Below are 18,397 nucleotides of genomic sequence, written 5' to 3' on the forward strand. Positions count from 1 at the left end.
AAACCCCGGTCTACCAAGTCTTCAAGTTGCTTCTTCAAATCCTTCAATTCTGAGGGCGCCATACGGTATGGTGCTTTATGAATGGGTTGAGTTCCTGGCATCAGATCGATAGAGAACTCGATTTCTCGATCAGGTGGCAATCCGGTTGAGATCTCGGCGAAAACGTCTGGATATTCACGCACTACAGGTATATCTTCCAGCTTACGTTCTCCTTCCGACTCAGCCCTGACATAGGCTAAAAATGCTTGTGCACCACAGCTAATGCTTCGCCTTGCCTAAATTGCAGAAAGAAGAGGTGGAGTGGCTCGTACTCGAGATCCACAGAATTTGAATTCCTCTTCGCTTGGAGAGCGAAAGACAACTTCTTTCTTTCTACAGTCGATATTGGCATAGTGCTTCAACAACCAGTCCATTCCTAGAATTACGTCAAAACCTAACATTTGAAATACAACTAGGTTTGCCGGTAGGACTCTATCTCCTATGACGATAGGGCAATCCTCAATGGATTTCCTACAAGTGACTATATTCCCAGTAGGTGTGGATACAGTTATGCTTTGGTTCAAGGGTCGAGGAGTCATGCTACATAATTTAACGTATGTAGATGATATGAAAGAATGCGTTGCACCTGAATCAAAAAGAGTACTCACTACTTTACCAAAAAGAGGGATGGTACCTGTTACCACATCCGCATCCTCTTCATCACCTTCGACTCCTTCTTCTCCTCCGGGCATAAGAGAATACACGCGTGCCTGAGTTCCACTTCCTTGAAATTTCGCTCCTCCCGCAGCATTCATAGGGCAATCCTTAAAAAAATGCCCAGGCTTACCACATCTAAAACATGTGGATGCTCCTTGCTTACAATCCCCTAGGTGCGTCCTTGCGCATTTGCTGCAGACGGCCTTCTGATTCGAAAAATTCTTTCCCAGGGTAGGCTTGAAGCCACTTCCAACAGCTTGCCTTTTGATGGGGCGCGTCATTGGTTGTTTCGAACGTTTCTTCAATTCGTATGCAGCTGCTGACTCTCGTATTCCTCTTTCAGCTAGGGACGCCACTTCTACCAATCTGGCGTATTCCTTTATTTCCAGACAAATCACCCTTTCTCTAATGCGAGGGTTGAGGCCATTCTCGAATCGTTCTGCCTTCGTTTCCTTTTCAGGGATAAGATTGGCTGCGAACCGAGCTAACTCCATGAATCTGGCGGAATATTGCTCTACAGTCATGTCACCTTGGACTAAATTCTGGAATTCTATCGCTCGTAGTTGCCTCTGAGATCGAGGGAAAAACCGTCGATTGTATTCCTCCTTAAACATCTCCCAAGTAATTACTGTCCTTTCCCCAAGCAGCACCTTCCTTGCAGTCCACCATCTCTTAGCTTCGCCTGTCAACTGCAGCACAATGTACTGAACCTTCTGCTCATCTGTACAACCGAGGGTAGTGTACAGTACATCTATATCTGTGAACCAAGCCTCTGCAACATTCGGCCCTTCTGTTCCTTCAAAAGTTCGGAAGTGATAGCTAGCAAAATCGCGTAATGAACAACCCACAGGTTCGGCTCGTTCATTGGGTCGTGGAATTCGTGATATTACTTCAGCCAGTTGCCTAGTGGTGTCAACTATAAGTTGTACTAAAGCTGGGTGTATGCCATCATTGAATGGTGTTGGTGGAGGTGGGGGTGGCAGATCCTCCTCACCATTTCTTTCAGGACGGGGAACACGATTAGAGTCATAGAGGGGACGGCGTCTAGGAGGCATGATTCTGTGTTTTAAAGGAACAGTTATTCCACATTTGTTGGGCACAGACATTCTTTAAGCGAATATAAAATGTTTAAAACCAAACAATGAACTAACAACCTAACTATTTAACAATCAGTCACTGATAAAGATTTCATAAATAAATCATGCTATAAATAATTGTAACACTCAAAATTACTCAAATAAACAATGATTGTAAACCACAAAATTCTAAGTGCGCATGTACATCTATCTATTTTATCCTTATTCTAACTCATGAATTTCAAATTAATACCTAGCATGTATATATATATATATGCAAGCAAAAATACTTTTATGTCCCTATAGCTCTGTGTGCCTAGGTCTTATGCTAAGGTCAAACCTAAGGTCCACAGAGCAAACTGCTCTGATACCAAAATGTAATGCCCCGCTTTTACAAAAAGCGTCAGTGAAAATTTTCAAATTTCCACAAGACATTACTAACTTATCAGAGGTAATTATTGGCAACGGAATAAATGTAATATGAATTGGGAATAGGTTGACAGCTTAGAGCTACTACTGAAATACCTCAATATATATATATATATATATATATATATATATATATATATATATATATAATGAGCCAGTCAGCATAATTATACAGACAGTAATACCAGTCATGCCACACAGGGCTAAATAATTATACAAGCCAAAATCTATATATATAACCGGAGAATTATAAATATTGTTTTAAGTTAGGCTAATGGACTATAACAGGGTAGTCCCAAAATATAGGCTATCCAGCCTTACAAAACTGAACCAGGAACCATCTATGTGTCGGGATAGTCCTGATAATCCTCTTCTTCTTCATAGCCTGAACCATTACAAGTACCATACAAAGAGAAGAAAACAACATAAACACTAAAGTAAGTCCGCTATTTCCAATAATAATATGAGTGCCGATTTACTTGGTTAATGCAACATAATGCAATGGCCATGTAATCACATGTATATACAAAATATAATCCATGATCGCGAGTCATAGACATAAAATGAACATAAATGTAATCATAAAGCAATGATAGTTTTAAGGGTATAGTTTTAGGTAATTCCCTTTTTCCACTACTCTGTTGGCCTTGGCACGTTTAGCGTGTTATTTGAAACCTTGGTTTCCTCACTTAACTTTTAATTATAATCTTTGGGAGCCTTGGCTCCTGGAAACCTTGGTTTCCCTGGTGACCTTGGTACACCAGTTTTTGTATTTATTAATCTTTTCAGGTATCTCCTCATTCACTGAGAACCTTGGAACTCATGTGAAGCCTCGCATACCCACCGTGGATCTTGATCCAACAGCTTGTTATTAGACAGGTTATTAGAAATAATAAAATATGCAAAGTCACATGCGCAAACAAGTAAATAAAACAGTAAACATAATATTATAGGAAAATCAACCAGCTTCGTCCTCAGTAAGTATAGAGATACATACTGGTTTCTGCTCCAAAAGTCTTTCTCTATAACTGCATAATTCCAATCATATGGTAATACTAAATTAGTGAAATGATGCTACAAATATGTTCACTATATTTATCCTTAAAGTATCATTTTAACCGTTGTCCTAATACTTCCATTTTTGGTTCTCTTAATCAAGATATTGAATGCCATCTTAGGTTATTGAATAATGAAACTAAGACATCCCTTTTTACTAGCCATTAACTCCACTAGTATGTTGATATATATATATATATATATATATATATACAACTCTCATTCATACCCTTATGTAGCCAAAATAATACTTTCCACACACACATGCATTAGCCATATACCATTTACACTTACTTACTAGTTCATACTTTAACATTCTGATTCATGCAGGGAATTCCAGCACACAACACACACACACACACACACACCTTCCTTTTCATAAATCAATACACCCATATTTCAACAGCTCATGAGTGTAATTCTTTCAAGAGGAGAAATTACCCATGATTCTTGGGAACACATACTGAATTTTAGAGAGTAGAAAGGAAGATTCATTTACCAAGATTCGCACCCAACAGATTGGATGGAAGAAGGAGGTCTAACTCCAAAGCAAAGTGCTTGAAATGAGTTGGAAGCTGCTGGCTTTCGAGCTAGAATTTGAGAGAGGTTTCTGATGTTGATTATTGGTGTTTTGTTGAGAAACAAGAGGAGATTTAAGGCTTTATTTCTGGCTATAGGTGCTGGCTTCCACAGAAGAATGAGAGAGATTTTTCATGGGAGATTCAGTACCAAAACAGTGAAGGGGAGGGGAGCTTACGTGAGTGGTATGGGGAGAGTTTAGGCTGATTTTTGGTATCCCATGCAAGCTATATATAATAACCACGAAGGGCTGAGATCAATCCAGCACAAATCCTTCCAAGGGTCGGATCTTTGGTAGCAAGAGAGAGAAATATCCATGCAAGATCATCTAATATCCAAGATTAGATTTTCTTCCATATCTTGAGTCATGATTAAATTGTACCACCATATCTAGTTCAATTTCAACCAAACTAAGCTAACTTAGGCTAACTAAATAAGTTTCAATCATCTGGAACCGTCCATAAGCAATGGGTTCGAAATCAAAGGTAAAAATCACTTTTCTGCTGTTTACCCGTAAGCTGCGTCGCACTGGATAAAATCGCTCGATCGAAACTTAGTCGATCGATCGACATCGACCTATAATCGCTCGATCGACCAGAAAGTCGCACGATCGACTTCGCTTTACTGATCCAACTTTCTACATGCATAACTACATAATTCTATTAGACTAAGAGCAATTCTTAAATCTTATATTTATGCACATATTTTAATAACTTAAGTGGGGTGTCTTTCTCGGGTATTACAAAGAGCAGTTGAGAAAACTAGAGGTTTAGCTCACAAATCTCGTAGTTTTTCGACTATATATAGTATCTTACATTTCGGTGGAACTACATTTTGGGCCACTTACAGACTCTTCTCTATTTTCCTACTGTTTTGGATTTTAGGAACGTTTTTGAGACATCAAGGGGGAGTATTCTATTACTGTGGTCTTTCTATACTCTGTTTACCCTTTGTCCCTTTGAGACAAAAAGGGGGAGTATATGTTAGTTTTGGACCGGGAATGTATTTTAAACCCAGTCAAGTGATTTTTGTCCCAGAATGGACAAAGGAGGAGTTTGTTAGTTTTTGTGTTGGCTGCATTCTGTTGGACAAAATCACTTCTATGTAATAATGCTGCTTTCACAGGGTTGTTGTTTTATTCAGAGTCTACACTTCAGTTATGAGCTTCAAGAAGACTCTGTGAAAAATTCAAATCAGTCAGTTCAGTTCCCTTGCATCTGTTCGGACAACGTGGTATTCCGTTCAGACGCTCATCAGTCAGCAACATCCGTCCGGACGACGAGAACTTTCTGTCCGGACGCCCATCAGTGTCTAGAAGCTTCGAACAGTTGAAGTTTACATCTGTTCGAACGCAATGGCAAATCGTCCGGACGCTCTTCAGAGTTCGAGAAGATCCCAGTGTTTCAATGAATCCGTCTGGACGACGTGGCTATACCGTCCGGACGCCATTCAGTGTTTGACAAGCATTAGGGTTTCTGCCTCATGACACAGTTATGGGAAGACGGCTGCAACCGTCCGAATGATGTGTGATCCCGTCCGGACGATGTCCTCCATAAGGCAAGTCGTGCATACAAAGTTCAACCGTCCAGACGTCATTCTTCATGGTCCGGACAATCAAGCATCATCTATGGAAATTGTGTGCACCAATTCAACCGTCTGGACATCCGCCTTCAAGGTCCGGACGCTCAAAGCCTTATTATGGTAATTACGTGCAGCTGAAGTGCAACCGTCCGAACGCTAGGGAAACACCGTCCGGACGCGGCCCTATTATGGAAGCTTTCAGCGCTAGTTTGGAAAGGTGGTTGCAGTTGACCGTTCGGACGCTCGGTCAAGCCGTCCGGACACCCTCGATTATTTTGATCATAACTCTTTGGTCCAATATCGGATTGGGACGAAATTGACGTCATTGGAAAGCTAACGAAAAATGATGCAATTTGATGGCCTGGACGGCCAATAGAATCGTCCGAATGGGCAACCGTCAGGAAGGAAACATCAAGCATTCGGACGGCCCTGCTGAAATTCGAGAATTTTTCAGAATTGCTTTTTAGACACGGAAATAATTGCCCGTCCGGACACCCAAGTCTGCCGTTCGGACGCACGTGCTAGAGACTCCGATTCTGACTAGAATTAGGGCTTCTAAAGCCTATAAATAAGAGGCTCTAGGCATGCATTTTGCACATAATTCAGTAGTGACTTTCTTACAGCTTAGAGAGGGTGTTTAGTGAGATATTGAAGATCTGCTAGCTCTCTACCTTTTTCCAGTGTGTGATTTGATCAGCTGTGAAGTCTATCTTAGGGGTTAACCATAAGGTAAATGATTCCATTAAAGATCCCTTCAGGTAGGAGACCTGGTTGGGAGGCGTTCGTGTTAGGCTATACGTTATAGTGCAAGGTACGACCACTGCATCATGGGTATGTGAGTGCTACTACTTTGTATCTAGTCTTGTCTTTAGAATAGTGGATATCTTGGGTTTGGCTGCCACGGAGTGGTTTTTCTCTTAATTGAGTTTCCACTTCGTCAACAAAATATTTGTCTCCTTTAATTCCGCATTTAATATTTTGTTGCATACTGTTCCCACACACTTGTTAAAATTAAAAGTCCAATAATTTCCAATTTTTATTTTATTTTTTTCAAATTAAGATTGGTCTAAGGGTAGATTTATAATGCCATGTCAGCGGAAAATGATGAGAAAATGACAAGGGGATACAAAATATCATTTCTCAACTTTATATATGTTGGACTTAAGTTTTGAAGGCCAAACCGCCTTAATTCTTTTTGTTCTATGTTTCTCTATGTTCTCTTCAATTTGCTTTCTATCTTGAATTTCAGCCGTTTTAACGCTACCAAAGGTTTATTTTTCACTCAAACATTCGTTTTATTTGCATTCCTCATATTTCTTTTAATTGATGTGAAACTAATTTGTTCACAAATTGGAGCACACAGACGTAGGGGTCACAATTCGTATTCGTGTATCGAGACATGTGTATAAGACTATATAGGTAAACCATACCCGATTCATTTAATGAAACGAGTTAGACCATTCAACCCTAATCTGCTAATTTAGTATTGGGTTTGCGAGTCGAGTAAAAAATTGTCGGCCCTAAAAACTGTGTGTTGGGTTCAAGTCGTGTTGATATATGAGTATAAGAAAATATATATCAACCCCAACTCGACTTATTTAATTAAATCGGTCAGATGCTTTAACCCCAACTCGCAAATTTAGTGTGTTGGATTCACTAGGGGTGTAAATCTGGTTCCGGTTATTGGATTTTCAATAACCGGGACCGGATCCGGGTACCCCGGGTAACCCGGGTTTAAATATATATATATATATTTATATATATTTTTGGGCATGTTTTTAGTATTTTAGGCATTAGGCCTTTTTTTTTTGTGTGGGAGACTTCATTGGGCTTTATATATTCAGTTATTAGTTATATATACAAAGAGTTGTAGTGCAGGTTTTGTTCGTTGGTTGAGGGACTTCAGCTCAGCAGGTGGCCCTATGAAGGCTAATGCACAAGCAGAAAACACACTGAAAAGGACACAAGGCACACCAAATTTAGCGGCAGTTTCAGGGATCCAGTACAAAGAAAAGAAGAACTGAAGAAAAAATGAAGGCAGCGTGAAAAGTTGAAAACTGAAAAAAAAATAAATAAATAAATAAATAACAAAATAAAAAAGAAAATAAAAACCCACCTTGAAGAAGAAATGAAAAGAAGAAATGAAGACAAGAAGAGTGACACCGGACTAGTAGAGGCGGAAATTGGACAACAGAACAAAGAAGATTGAAGAAGAGACGAAGAGTACTGTGAGGTAGGCATGTGGCGTGAAGCGTGAGGCTGCAGGCACTGAGGGACGGAGGTCTGAGACTCTGAGGGTATGATACTATGATTTACTGATTTTATTAGTGATTTAGGGTTAAAACAATAAAACTTAAAAGTTAAAAACTTAAAACGTAAAAGCCTAAAACTAGTAAAACTGTAAAAAAAAAGTAAAAGACTAAAAGGCTAAAAACTAAAAAGGGCAAGCTGTACTCTGTAGGCACAGGGGCCTGGAAAGAGGGGGTATTTTTTTTTTAATAATTAAAAATTGGTCCCGGGTTCCCGGTTTAACCGGGTATTTTAAAAACATGTACCCGGGACCGGGTACCTGGTTTTAAATAACCGGGTACCTACCCGAATTCCGGTTTTCCGGTTTTCCGGCCCGGTTAGTGCCCGGTTCCGGATCCGGTCCAGTTATAATCGGTCTGGATTTACACCACTAAGATTCACAAATCGTATAAAAAATTATCAACCCTACACGATTGTTTACCTTTAGAGCTGTGGAAAATCATTGTAATTGGGGGATTCTTGAACAACACGATACTAAGAATGATTGAATTGGGTTAGAAAGTCCGGTTGTTTGGCGTTGGGATGGAGTTAGATGCCCCAAAATACATGCCTACCAACAGTACTACTGTGATTGGCATTGGCATGTGGGGGAAACGAATTCAATTTCCGCACATGCAAGGTTCTCATCTCCTCCACCTTTCTCTATTTCACTTCCTCAAGACTCAATTAAGTGGAATGAATGCTCAAGGATGAATGCCATAATTTGGTTTTGCTAGATTTGGATGAGGGATGATTCTCTTCGATGCAATGAATCAAATGGATCATGCATATCGGTTTTTTTTTTTTTTTTTTTTTTAAATAAATTTATTTTATTGGAGAAACTTCACTTAATTCTCTTGAATTTTCATCACTTTTAAAATCTCTTTCCAAAAGTTCGAAAACTCTTAATTTAGTGTATCTAACGTACTTTCAATTTTTTTCAATCTCACTCTTCCCATTAGGGTTTGGAGTTAAATTAGACTGTCAAAGGATAGATTACCCTTATACCCTTGTAAACTATATAAAATTACAAAATTACCTTTCAATTACAACTACATTTTCTTTTTTAAACAAAAAAAGAGAAAAAAAAAATACAGGAAAATTTTGGTAATTTCTATGTCATACGTTAGGATTTAACAGTAAATCTTAACAGAAGGGTAAGAATACAATAAATTGAGAGTTTTTAAATTTTAAGGGATATCGAGATTGCAAAAGCGATGAAAGTTTAAGAAGATCAAGTAAACTTTCCCTTATTTTATTTTATCGGTGTAATATAGATTGCCATGTATTTTTTGGTTGGTGAACAACATATTTTTTTTAAAAAAAAAAAATCTCATGTGATCATAAGCACATTTTTTTTTTTTTTTTTTTTTCAGATTGTCGGTGAATCTCTTATTTATTTATTAATTTTTTGAGATTAGCGATTATTAAAAATACTATATATGTATTTGCACATGCGCACACTATTTTATTTTGGTGGTCAACTATATATATATAAGGAGTTAGAAAAACCAAACCTCTGGTCATTAATCGTTTTTTCAGGTTTGGAGCTATACTTTTGACTGCTTTTTATATATATATATATATATATAAATAAGAGTTGTTTCTAGCATTTTTCTGGATGACGTGAAAAATCACATTTTGAGATAATTTTTTTATATTAAATTCATGTCATCCAGCAAGACACCAGAAAGACACCAAAAAAAACTCCAGCATTTCTCATATATATATATATATATATATATATATATATATATATATAATTTCGTAGTTTGACTGTATAACAAATGATATCTTCAACATATATGAAAAAATGAAAAAAAGAAAAGGTTCATAGATTATGCATATTTCTTGTTTTTTCGGGTAAATAAGATAAATACACACTAGTTGAAGCTCTAAGTACATGTACAGCTTTCTTCTCCATATACAAATGTGAGATGGAAATAAATGAACATTTCGTAGTTTGACTGTACAACAAATGATATCTTCAACATATATGAAAAAATGAAAAAAATAAAAGGTTCATAGATTATGCATATTTCTTGTTTTTTCGGGTAAATAAGATAAATACACACTAGTTGAAGCTCTAAGTACATGTACAGCTTTCTTCTCTGTTAAGGAATTTCCCGTCATTGATTGAAATGGTAGAGAGATGAGCTGGAGTCTACAGCTAAGAGCGGAGCTATTTGATATGAAGTGGGAGACTTCTCTCTAATTAATATTTTTGTCTTATTAATCGATGATCGTCCGCCACCGATCAGAGAAAGTAGGGACGATTCGGTATAAGCGCCTGGGTTCATGGGCTCAAATTAATTAAGGAAAAGAAAAGCATCTTCGAGTAATAAATGTTGACGTGAAGGACATTTAAGAGGGGCAGACATATAAAAGGTTTGGGCTGATAAAAAAGAGAGGTATCTTCTTCTAAATACACACGCACTTCTTCTTTCTAAAGAGGTTTTTTCCCACCAATTCTAACTTGATCGTCGGAGGAGGCGTTGTCGGGACACCCCAACGACCCCTTTTGTTTTGCGTTTGGATTTGTTGCAGGAACGCCGGGAGGACGCCCGCACAGCATGTACGGCCTATCAACACCGTGTGGCCAAGTATTATGATAAGAAGGTTAGACCCAGAGAGCTTCAAGTTGGCGATTGGGTCCTGCGAAAGGTCAACCTGATGACTCAAGAGCCTACTGATGGTAAACTGGGACCGAACTGGGAAGGGCCGTACAGAGTCGTTAGCTCCTGTGGAAACGGGGCCTATCGCCTAGCTACGGAGCAAGGGAAAGCGCTCCCAAGGGCTTGGAATGTAGAACACCTCAAAAAGTATTACTTTTGAAATTCTTGTCTTGTAAAGTGAAGCTTTTGTTGTATTAATTCCGAAAACATTTGGACCCCCTGTCTCCGGACAGGGGGGTAATGGAGCCCGCCCCCACGAGGGGATGAACGGGTGGACTCCCTGTCTCCGGACAGGGGGTTATGGGAGCCCGCCCCCACGAGGGGATGAACGAGTGGACCCCCTGTCTCCGGACAGGGGGGTAATGGAGCCCGCCCCCACGAGGGGATGAACGGGTGGACCCCCTGTCTCCGGACAGGGGGGTAATGGAGCCCGCCCCCACGAGGGGATGAACGGGTGGACCTCCTGTCTCCGGACAGGGGGGTAAGGGAGCCTGCCCCCACGAGGGGATGAACGGGTAGACCCCCTGTCTCCGGACAGGGGGGTAAGGGAGCCCGCCCCCACGTGGGGATGAACGGGTGGACCTCCTGTCTCCGGACAGGGGGGTAAGGGAGCCCGCCCCCACGAGGGGAGGAACGGGTGGACTCCCTGTCTCCAGACAGGGGGGTAATGGAGCCCGCCCCCACGAGTGGAGGAACGGGTGGACTCCCTGTCTCCGGACAGGGGGGTAATGGAGCCCGCCCCCACGAGGGGATGAACGGTTAAACCTCCTGTCTCCGGACAGGAGGATTAAAGGGAGCCTGCCCCCACGAAGGGATGAATGGGTGGACCCCCTGTCTCCGGACAATAAGATAACGTTTGACTGCTCGGTTTAGGATCACTTCAGTTTACCCCTTCCACATAACAAATCCCTCCGTTCCTACTTTGTAGCAACGCATAGATTTGGAGGGGAGAGTGGGGTAAGTGATCCCGCCTCCTCGGACGTTCGTATGTTCTCATTTGGTACGGGAACAACATCTAAAGGAGATATTTAAAAAGAGAGAAAAGAACATGCTTATTGATAAGATACACAGTTACATGTTGTAAAATATTTGGGCTGGCGTACATGGGGGTGAGTCGGGTGCCAACAGGTCACCGACCTCTTCCGCTTCCTCCCCATGGAGGAGTTGTCAGGAGGCGACATCCCTAGCAGACGGGAACCCAGCGGTTCAAAGGCACAGGTGGCTAATGCAAAGTTGGAGAGTGGCGAGAAGTTGGACGATGGGGTCCACTGAACGCCGGAGTGGACCCTAAAGCAGGCGACTCCCAACTGGGCATGGCAAGCAATGGGATATCTCCGGCGTAAAGTCGGAGATCGCGCCTCCCTTGCTAGATAAAGCCGAAGATCATGCATCCAAGTGGGTCTAAATGCTGGAATTGGGACACTCCTAACTCCATGCCTAAGTGCTGGAAACGCGAACACGACACGACTCCAAATGAGAAAAGGCAAGTGCGAGAGCTTGAGATGAAAATATGATGGACGAGAAGTCCAGAGATACATACATATATAGGTGCGAAATTGTTTAAATGCATTTGCTATTCCCATAATGGCAGGTATACCTAACGCTGAAAAGTTAGATTGAAAATCAATTCGGGCCGGTAGCCATTAATGGAGTGAGACCAGACGAGATGTTCATTAATGGCAGTAATAAATGAAATATACGAATCTCCTTTTCATTGAAATGATAAAGCAAAGCAGTACATCGATATTTTCAAAAAGAAAGAAAGGAGTTATCAGGGGTTGCCGGGGGCGCGACTGGAGGAAGGAGCCCCTTCTCTGGATGAAGAGGAAGTGGACCCCGACTTTGAGTTTCCTGCCGGGGCGGGTTTAGAGGTTTTCGAGCTCCAATCGGCTACATGAGGGAATTGGTCGACTCCTAGCTTGGCCATGGTCTCCAAGGCCTCGTCCGGGATCTGGATGGTGCTGATGTCGAGATCCTTGAAGGACTCGTCGCCGGGAGGGGCACTTCTGGCAACACCTCTCAAGTGTTCGAAGCCCCAATTGAAGCCCACGGCCCATGATGTATCTCGGAGCTCTGGAACCTGGGAAAGCTCCCTGGTGAGCTCAACCACTTGAAGGTGGAGCTCTTCCATCCTCTCCACCGCTTCTCTCCTTTCCTGGTACGCACTAGTCTGTTCGTCGAGAGCTTGCTTTTTGTCAGCGATGGCTTGTTCGAGCTCCGACGTTACCCGGTCCCTAGCGGGATTGGACAGTTGCCCGCAAGGAGCCAGAGGATTGAAGCTCTACCCCCAATGTGGCCTCGAGTTTGGCCTTCTCGGAAAGAGAATCTTTTAGCCGAGTTTGGGCTACGGATAGATTGCTCTCAAGGATCTCCATGTCGCGGACCATTCTCTCTCAGCTGGTCAAAGTGCTCTGTAGTGTGCTTTCCCGGAGTTCGGATAGTTTTTGGAGCCTTAGCCGGTGCTTCTCGGACTCGGCCAAAGCTCTCCTCTGCCCCTGGGACTCCTCTTCCAACTCCTTTACCCGAGCCTGTAAGGACTGAATGGCCTCACGTTGGTCTTGCTCGGGTTCCCGAAGACTCCTCCAGGATGCGGCAACGTCCACGGCGAACTAAGTAAGAATGAGGCGTCAGTACTTGAACGGAGAGGGGAGATAAACTAAAAATAAGGAATGTCAGAATCATATACCTGAAGGATCTTTCCGGTAAGCTGCTCGGCATAGCCCTCCACTGGGAGCTCCCCGAACAGGGGGCTGTAGTCCGGGGTGACTAGGGAGCTCAGAGCTTCCAAGGGACATCCTGCTAGCCCGTGGGTCTGAAAGTCCTGTCGTCGCCCAGCAGTCGCAGAATCGGAAGGGAGAACGGAGGTAGAAGCTTGGGGCGACGTGGGGACCGGAATCGGAGTCGAAGACTCAGGCCTGATGGGAAAAGCGGGCATCGGAGAGGCCTGCCCGAGCGCCTCCCTTTTGGAGGCCACCTCTTCTTGCAGTTTGTTGAACTCCTGAGAGAAAGTATCCGGCTCCTCCCTCAGTGGTGATTGAATTGGTGACCCCCTGCGAGGAATTTCGTCTCCCGCAACAACATTAACTCCGGGGCTCGCTTCAGCCCCCGGGTGGGCCACAGGTTCGACCGGAGAAGTCACCGAAGTGATAAGTGTAGGAAGGGAGGCAGTGGTTGGAGGATTCTGGCTGCCAGGAGGCGTGTAAACCTTGGCCATGGCCAATATCCGGCCAAGCATAAAACTGCTATCCCGTTGAGCTCGAAGTTTTTTGGATTCGGGACCTTCGTCGGCCCCCGGAGAGACCCTCTTCCCTTTCTGCTGAGGCAGGGGCGCCTCAGGTTGAATAACCGAATCTTCTGCAGGTTGGGGAGGAGGGTTGGGATCATTCGGAGAAGTAGGAGAGTGCTCTACCACCTCGATAGTTGCAGCGGTGGCCACATCTTTGGTGACGTCTTCGAAAGAAATGGGAGGCGAGCGGGCACCCGAACCAGGGAAGGAAGGGCTCGTCCGAGGGTCTCGGGGAAGAACCTTTATGGCTGGGGAAGAATTCCCCTCCTCTTCCTCGGATGAAGCCTCGGCTACCTCATCAATCTCCCTCATAATAGAATCGTCGGAGCCGATCGATGAATCAGAAGATGGCCTGTCCGGAAGGGCCTGAGGAACTCGGGAGGCCGGGGCCTGTGGTTGATGAACCTTCGAAGAGCGCGTTCTTCGGGGAGACTGATTGGCCTGCCTCCCTGACGTACTCCCCTTTTGGGCGACCTTCCTCGGAACCTTGCCCGGAATGGGCCTACTGGTCGTGACGGACCACCCAACTACCGGGGCTCCCCGCTTGTCCAAAATTACTTTTTGCTCTGGGATTTGATACCCAAAGCATTCGTTCAGGCTTTGGACTAAAACAAGGTTTTCGTAGTCGATCGACGACTGAACAGCCCTGGCCGAGAAGGAGAGCATGGTGTTGACCTCCTTGATTTTAGCGACGCTCAGTGTAGGAAGGATCCGTAAGTCGTCGACCAATGGCCTCCATTCTCTAGGCACCCGTTGGGAGTCCGAAATAACCGACTGGGAGGGACATTCCCATTCCCCGGAGACCCGAAAAAACTGCTCTCTCCAACCTTTGTTGTTCCCGTACTTACGTTGGTCGAGGTAGATGAATATCGGATCTTGGCGCACCCGCAGCTCGACGGCACCGTCTTTGGTAGACGGACGGTATATACTGAAGAATTGGGCAGAGTCCATCTCAGTTCCGAGGACCAGCCGCGACAGGATGGATGACGCCACCACGTACCTCCAACCATTCGGAGCGATCTGGCCGGGGGCCACCCCGAGGAACGCGCAAACCTCGCGAACGATTTTCGGGAACGGAAGTCGAACCCCTGCCATGAACATGCGCTCTGTCAAGGTAACTTCGCCCCCGGCTATCCCCCGCGATTCAGGTTCTTGGAAGAAGATGTTGACAGATGGGCCGATGTCATAGGCCCTCCGAAGAGTCGCCTCGTGGCACGCCAACCAGGTCGACTCTAACCGATCTTCCGGCGGCACCAAACGCGCAACCCCAGGTCTGACAGTGGGAGGGGAGACAACGGCCAAAGGAACAGGCTCTTCAGGGGCATCCACAAGACTCCTGGATGCTGGATCTCTGCGAGTGATGGCCATGTGGAGTTCGGAGGAGGTAATGAAGAGAAAGAGCCGAGAAAAGAAGAAGATGAAGACAGAATGAGCGACGGAAGAAATGAACAGAGCTGAAGCCGAAGGGAGATATTTATAACGAATTCGACAACCTCTGAGAAACGGAGAGGTGTGCGACTATTTGATTGATGGCAGCGAATTAATTCTGTAACCGGCGCGGAAGTCAAAAGGCCTTCTTGTCATCATCATTACGCCGCACGTTAAGGTCCCTGATCCCTGAAAAAACGCGCCTGTTCGGTGTAGGAACGTTTCCAGTCCCTCCACAGCAAACTGGTCACGCTGGAGAAAGGTGAAATCAAATGTCCTCTCCTTGGGGCCCACCGTGGAGGCCTGAACACCCTCAAATTAAATGGCGGGAAGAGACAATCCCGGAAAAAGTGCTAGAATTCTCTTCCCCTTCATCAAGGATGGAGAAAGAATTCGGGGGGTAAGTGTTAAGGAATTTCCCGCCATTGATTGAAATGGTAGAGAGATGAGCTGGAGTCTACAGCTAAGAGCGGAGCTATTTGATATGAAGTGGGAGACTTCTCTCTAATTAATATTTTTGTCTTATTAATCGATGATCGTCCGCCGCCGATCAGAGAAAGTAGGGACGATTCGGTATAAGCGCCTGGGTTCATGGGCTCAAATTAATTAAGGAAAAGAAAAGCATCTTCGAGTAATAAATGTTGACGTGAAGGACATTTAAGAGGGGCAGACATATAAAAGGTTTGGGCTGATAAAAAAGAGAGGTATCTTCTTCTAAATACACACGCACTTCTTCTTTCTAAAGAGGTTTTTTCCCACCAATTCTAACTTGATCGTCGGAGGAGGCGTTGCCGGGACACCCCGACGACCCCTTTTGTTTTGCAGACAACTTGAAGAACACTCATTTGAATTTCATCAACCTCGTGAACTTTGATACACGGCGTTGTCCGGGATTCCAAGTCGTCAGCTCCAGAAAATTTGTTAACATTCTCCATATACATATGTGAGATGGAAATAAATGAACATTTCGTAGTTTGACTGTACAACAAATGATATCTTCAACATATATGAAAAAATGAAAAAAAGAAAAGGTTCATAGATTATGCATATTTCTTGTTTTTTCGGGTAAATAAGATAAATACACACTAGTTGAAGCTCTAAGTACATGTACAGCTTTCTTCTCCATATACATATGTGAGATGGAAATAAATGAACAGCTTATCGAGAAATTGGGTACTGGAGAATGAAACGCACGCTTCGTTGTCGTTTAGAACTAGAAACTAGCTAGCAAGGGTTTGGAGAAATTAAACTTAATTAGAGAGAATTAGTGGGCTAAAAGAAGGGTTCCACCACCTTTCATCATGCTCTTGAACTCATCAAAATTAACCATTCCATCCCCATCCCTGTCAACCTTCCTAATCATCTCCTTGCAATCCTCAACTTTCTTCCCTTCCTTCAACCCCAAGGCACACAAAATCACACCCAGCTCCTCCACTGTAATCAACCCATCCCTATCTTTATCAAACACATCAAAAGCCTCCTTCAAATTCTCCTCCTCTCCGCCGCCTTCCTTTCCGACGCCCTCTGCGCCGCCGCCCCCTTCACCAGCCATCGACTCGCACAACATGCAGAATTCTTCAAACTCGATCAACCCATCTCCGTTGGCATCCACTTTGACGACCATTTCTTCAACCTCCTTCTCTGTCATGAGGATTCTGAGGTTCTTCAGTGACTCCCTCAGCTCCTGCTTTGTTATGAATCCGTCGCCGTTTTTGTCGAAGGTAGCGAATATCTTCTTCAGCTCAGGCTTGTTGTCCGAGTTTGAAGATGCGGTGGAAATAGCTGTAGGATTTTTGTCGGGTGGAGTACTGTGTTTCAACCATGCAAACAACTTCTTGGTGGGAAAATGAAAGAATATATAAAGGAAGCCAGCAAGAAATAGAAGAGCTAATAGGAGTACGGTAATTACCATCATTTCTGTTTGCCTAATACAACCAAAGAAGAAAAAGATAAGGAAGATAGAGGAGAAGAAGTGCAGCACAGAGATAGAGGAGAGAAGGTAGAGAAGTTTCGTTTGTTTGTGATGGGATTTTTGGTCTTCAGCATTCAAGAAGATTACGCGGTATTTGGTGGTGCTTCTGATCCCACAAACCGCGTGAACCTAATGACTATAAAGTAAATGAATATATTTTGGTCACGCCTGGTGGCATTCGAATACTATGCTGTTCGACCAATCAAAGGCACTTGTCAATGACCTACTTTTTAGTGAGGATTCCTTTTATAAAGTTTTGAGAAAACTTAACAAAGACTCTACGAACTTTCGCCAGATTTGAACTAATCCCTTAAAATTTACAAAATTTTCAGTTTAAACCAGGGAACTTCTAACTTTTTGAAATGATTTTCATTTGTTAAGGTTTGAAGTTAAATCCCAACAAAAGGGGTGAAATGACCTTATACCTCCTCTTAAACTTTTATAAAATTCTAAATTTACTCTTAACATTTTTATTAAAAATTTTAAATTGAGAGTTTTCAAATTTTGGGTGCTAGTTCAAATTGAGTGGAAGTTCAGGAGAGGTTTTGTGAAGTTTTCTTTAAAATTTTTTAGACAGTGCTTTTTCTTTTTGGTTAAAAAAGTGTTTTGATGTGGTATAAATATTAAAGTAGTTTTGTATTTTATGTTTGAAGTTTTTATTTATAAAGGTTAAAGTTGTTTTGTATTTAATGTTTGAAGTGGTTTATTAAGGCTTTTATTTTTTAGACAGAAATTTCCTATAAATTAGATTGTAGGAGTTTTCTATGAAGTAATATATAAAAGGGACATGTGTTCTTTAAGCTATTAAAAAAGCATCTACCTTTCACATGCTAACGGATATATTTCACTTGTAGAAGCTGGTTTAGAAAAAATTTGTGTCTTTTTTTTTTTTTTTTTTTTTTTTCGTAGTATTAGCTGCCCTCCATTCCTATGTTCAATCTCTCTACCTTATAAATACACACAAGGACAGAAATAAAAAAGGACACAAATTTTCTACAAACCAACTTTAGTATTTTTGGTTTAAAAAGCAAAGGCAAACATCATGCCACTACAATAATTAAATTTCATGCAACAATTTTAAAATATGAAAGCTTCTTATATAAAGAAAACTAAAAAAATTTATGCGAGGCATAAAAAAAATTATAAGTTACATTTATATGCTTTAAATGATAATAAACTTTTTTGAATGGTTTATTTATTTAATTAAATATATTCTTTAATTTTAATTAATTTTTGTTCAACTCTGTCTTTTAATTTTAACTCCTGTGAATTAAAATGCAAGCTCCGGCCGCCACTATGCCAACTTGAATGCTTTGCTATTATATATTTT

At 42.5% G+C, this 18,397-nt stretch overlaps 2 protein-coding genes across 2 annotated transcripts; both read right to left on the bottom strand.

The window, feature by feature from the left end:
* Positions 1-275: 275 nt before the first annotated feature.
* On the bottom strand, positions 276-1,802 carry LOC133856693 (uncharacterized). The gene has a single exon (XM_062291749.1). The coding sequence runs from the start codon at positions 1,800-1,802 to the stop codon at positions 276-278; it is 1,527 nt and encodes a 508-aa protein (XP_062147733.1).
* A 14,309-nt stretch (positions 1,803-16,111) lies between these two features.
* Positions 16,112-17,169, bottom strand: LOC133858127 (calmodulin-like protein 3). Its single transcript, XM_062293571.1, has one exon. The coding sequence runs from the start codon at positions 17,008-17,010 to the stop codon at positions 16,360-16,362; it is 651 nt and encodes a 216-aa protein (XP_062149555.1). The 5' UTR covers positions 17,011-17,169; the 3' UTR covers positions 16,112-16,359.
* Between the last annotated feature and the right edge of the window lie 1,228 nt (positions 17,170-18,397).

The sequence above is a fragment of the Alnus glutinosa genome, chromosome 14 (assembly GCF_958979055.1).
Source record: "Alnus glutinosa chromosome 14, dhAlnGlut1.1, whole genome shotgun sequence".
NCBI classification, from domain to species: domain Eukaryota; kingdom Viridiplantae; phylum Streptophyta; class Magnoliopsida; order Fagales; family Betulaceae; genus Alnus; species Alnus glutinosa.

Excerpts from the sequence above, each read along its gene's own strand:
- LOC133856693 (XM_062291749.1), bottom strand. The coding sequence starts at position 1,802 with ATGTCTGTGCCCAACAAATGTGGAATAACTGTTCCTTTAAAACACAGA.
- LOC133858127 (XM_062293571.1), bottom strand. The coding sequence starts at position 17,010 with ATGATGGTAATTACCGTACTCCTATTAGCTCTTCTATTTCTTGCTGGC.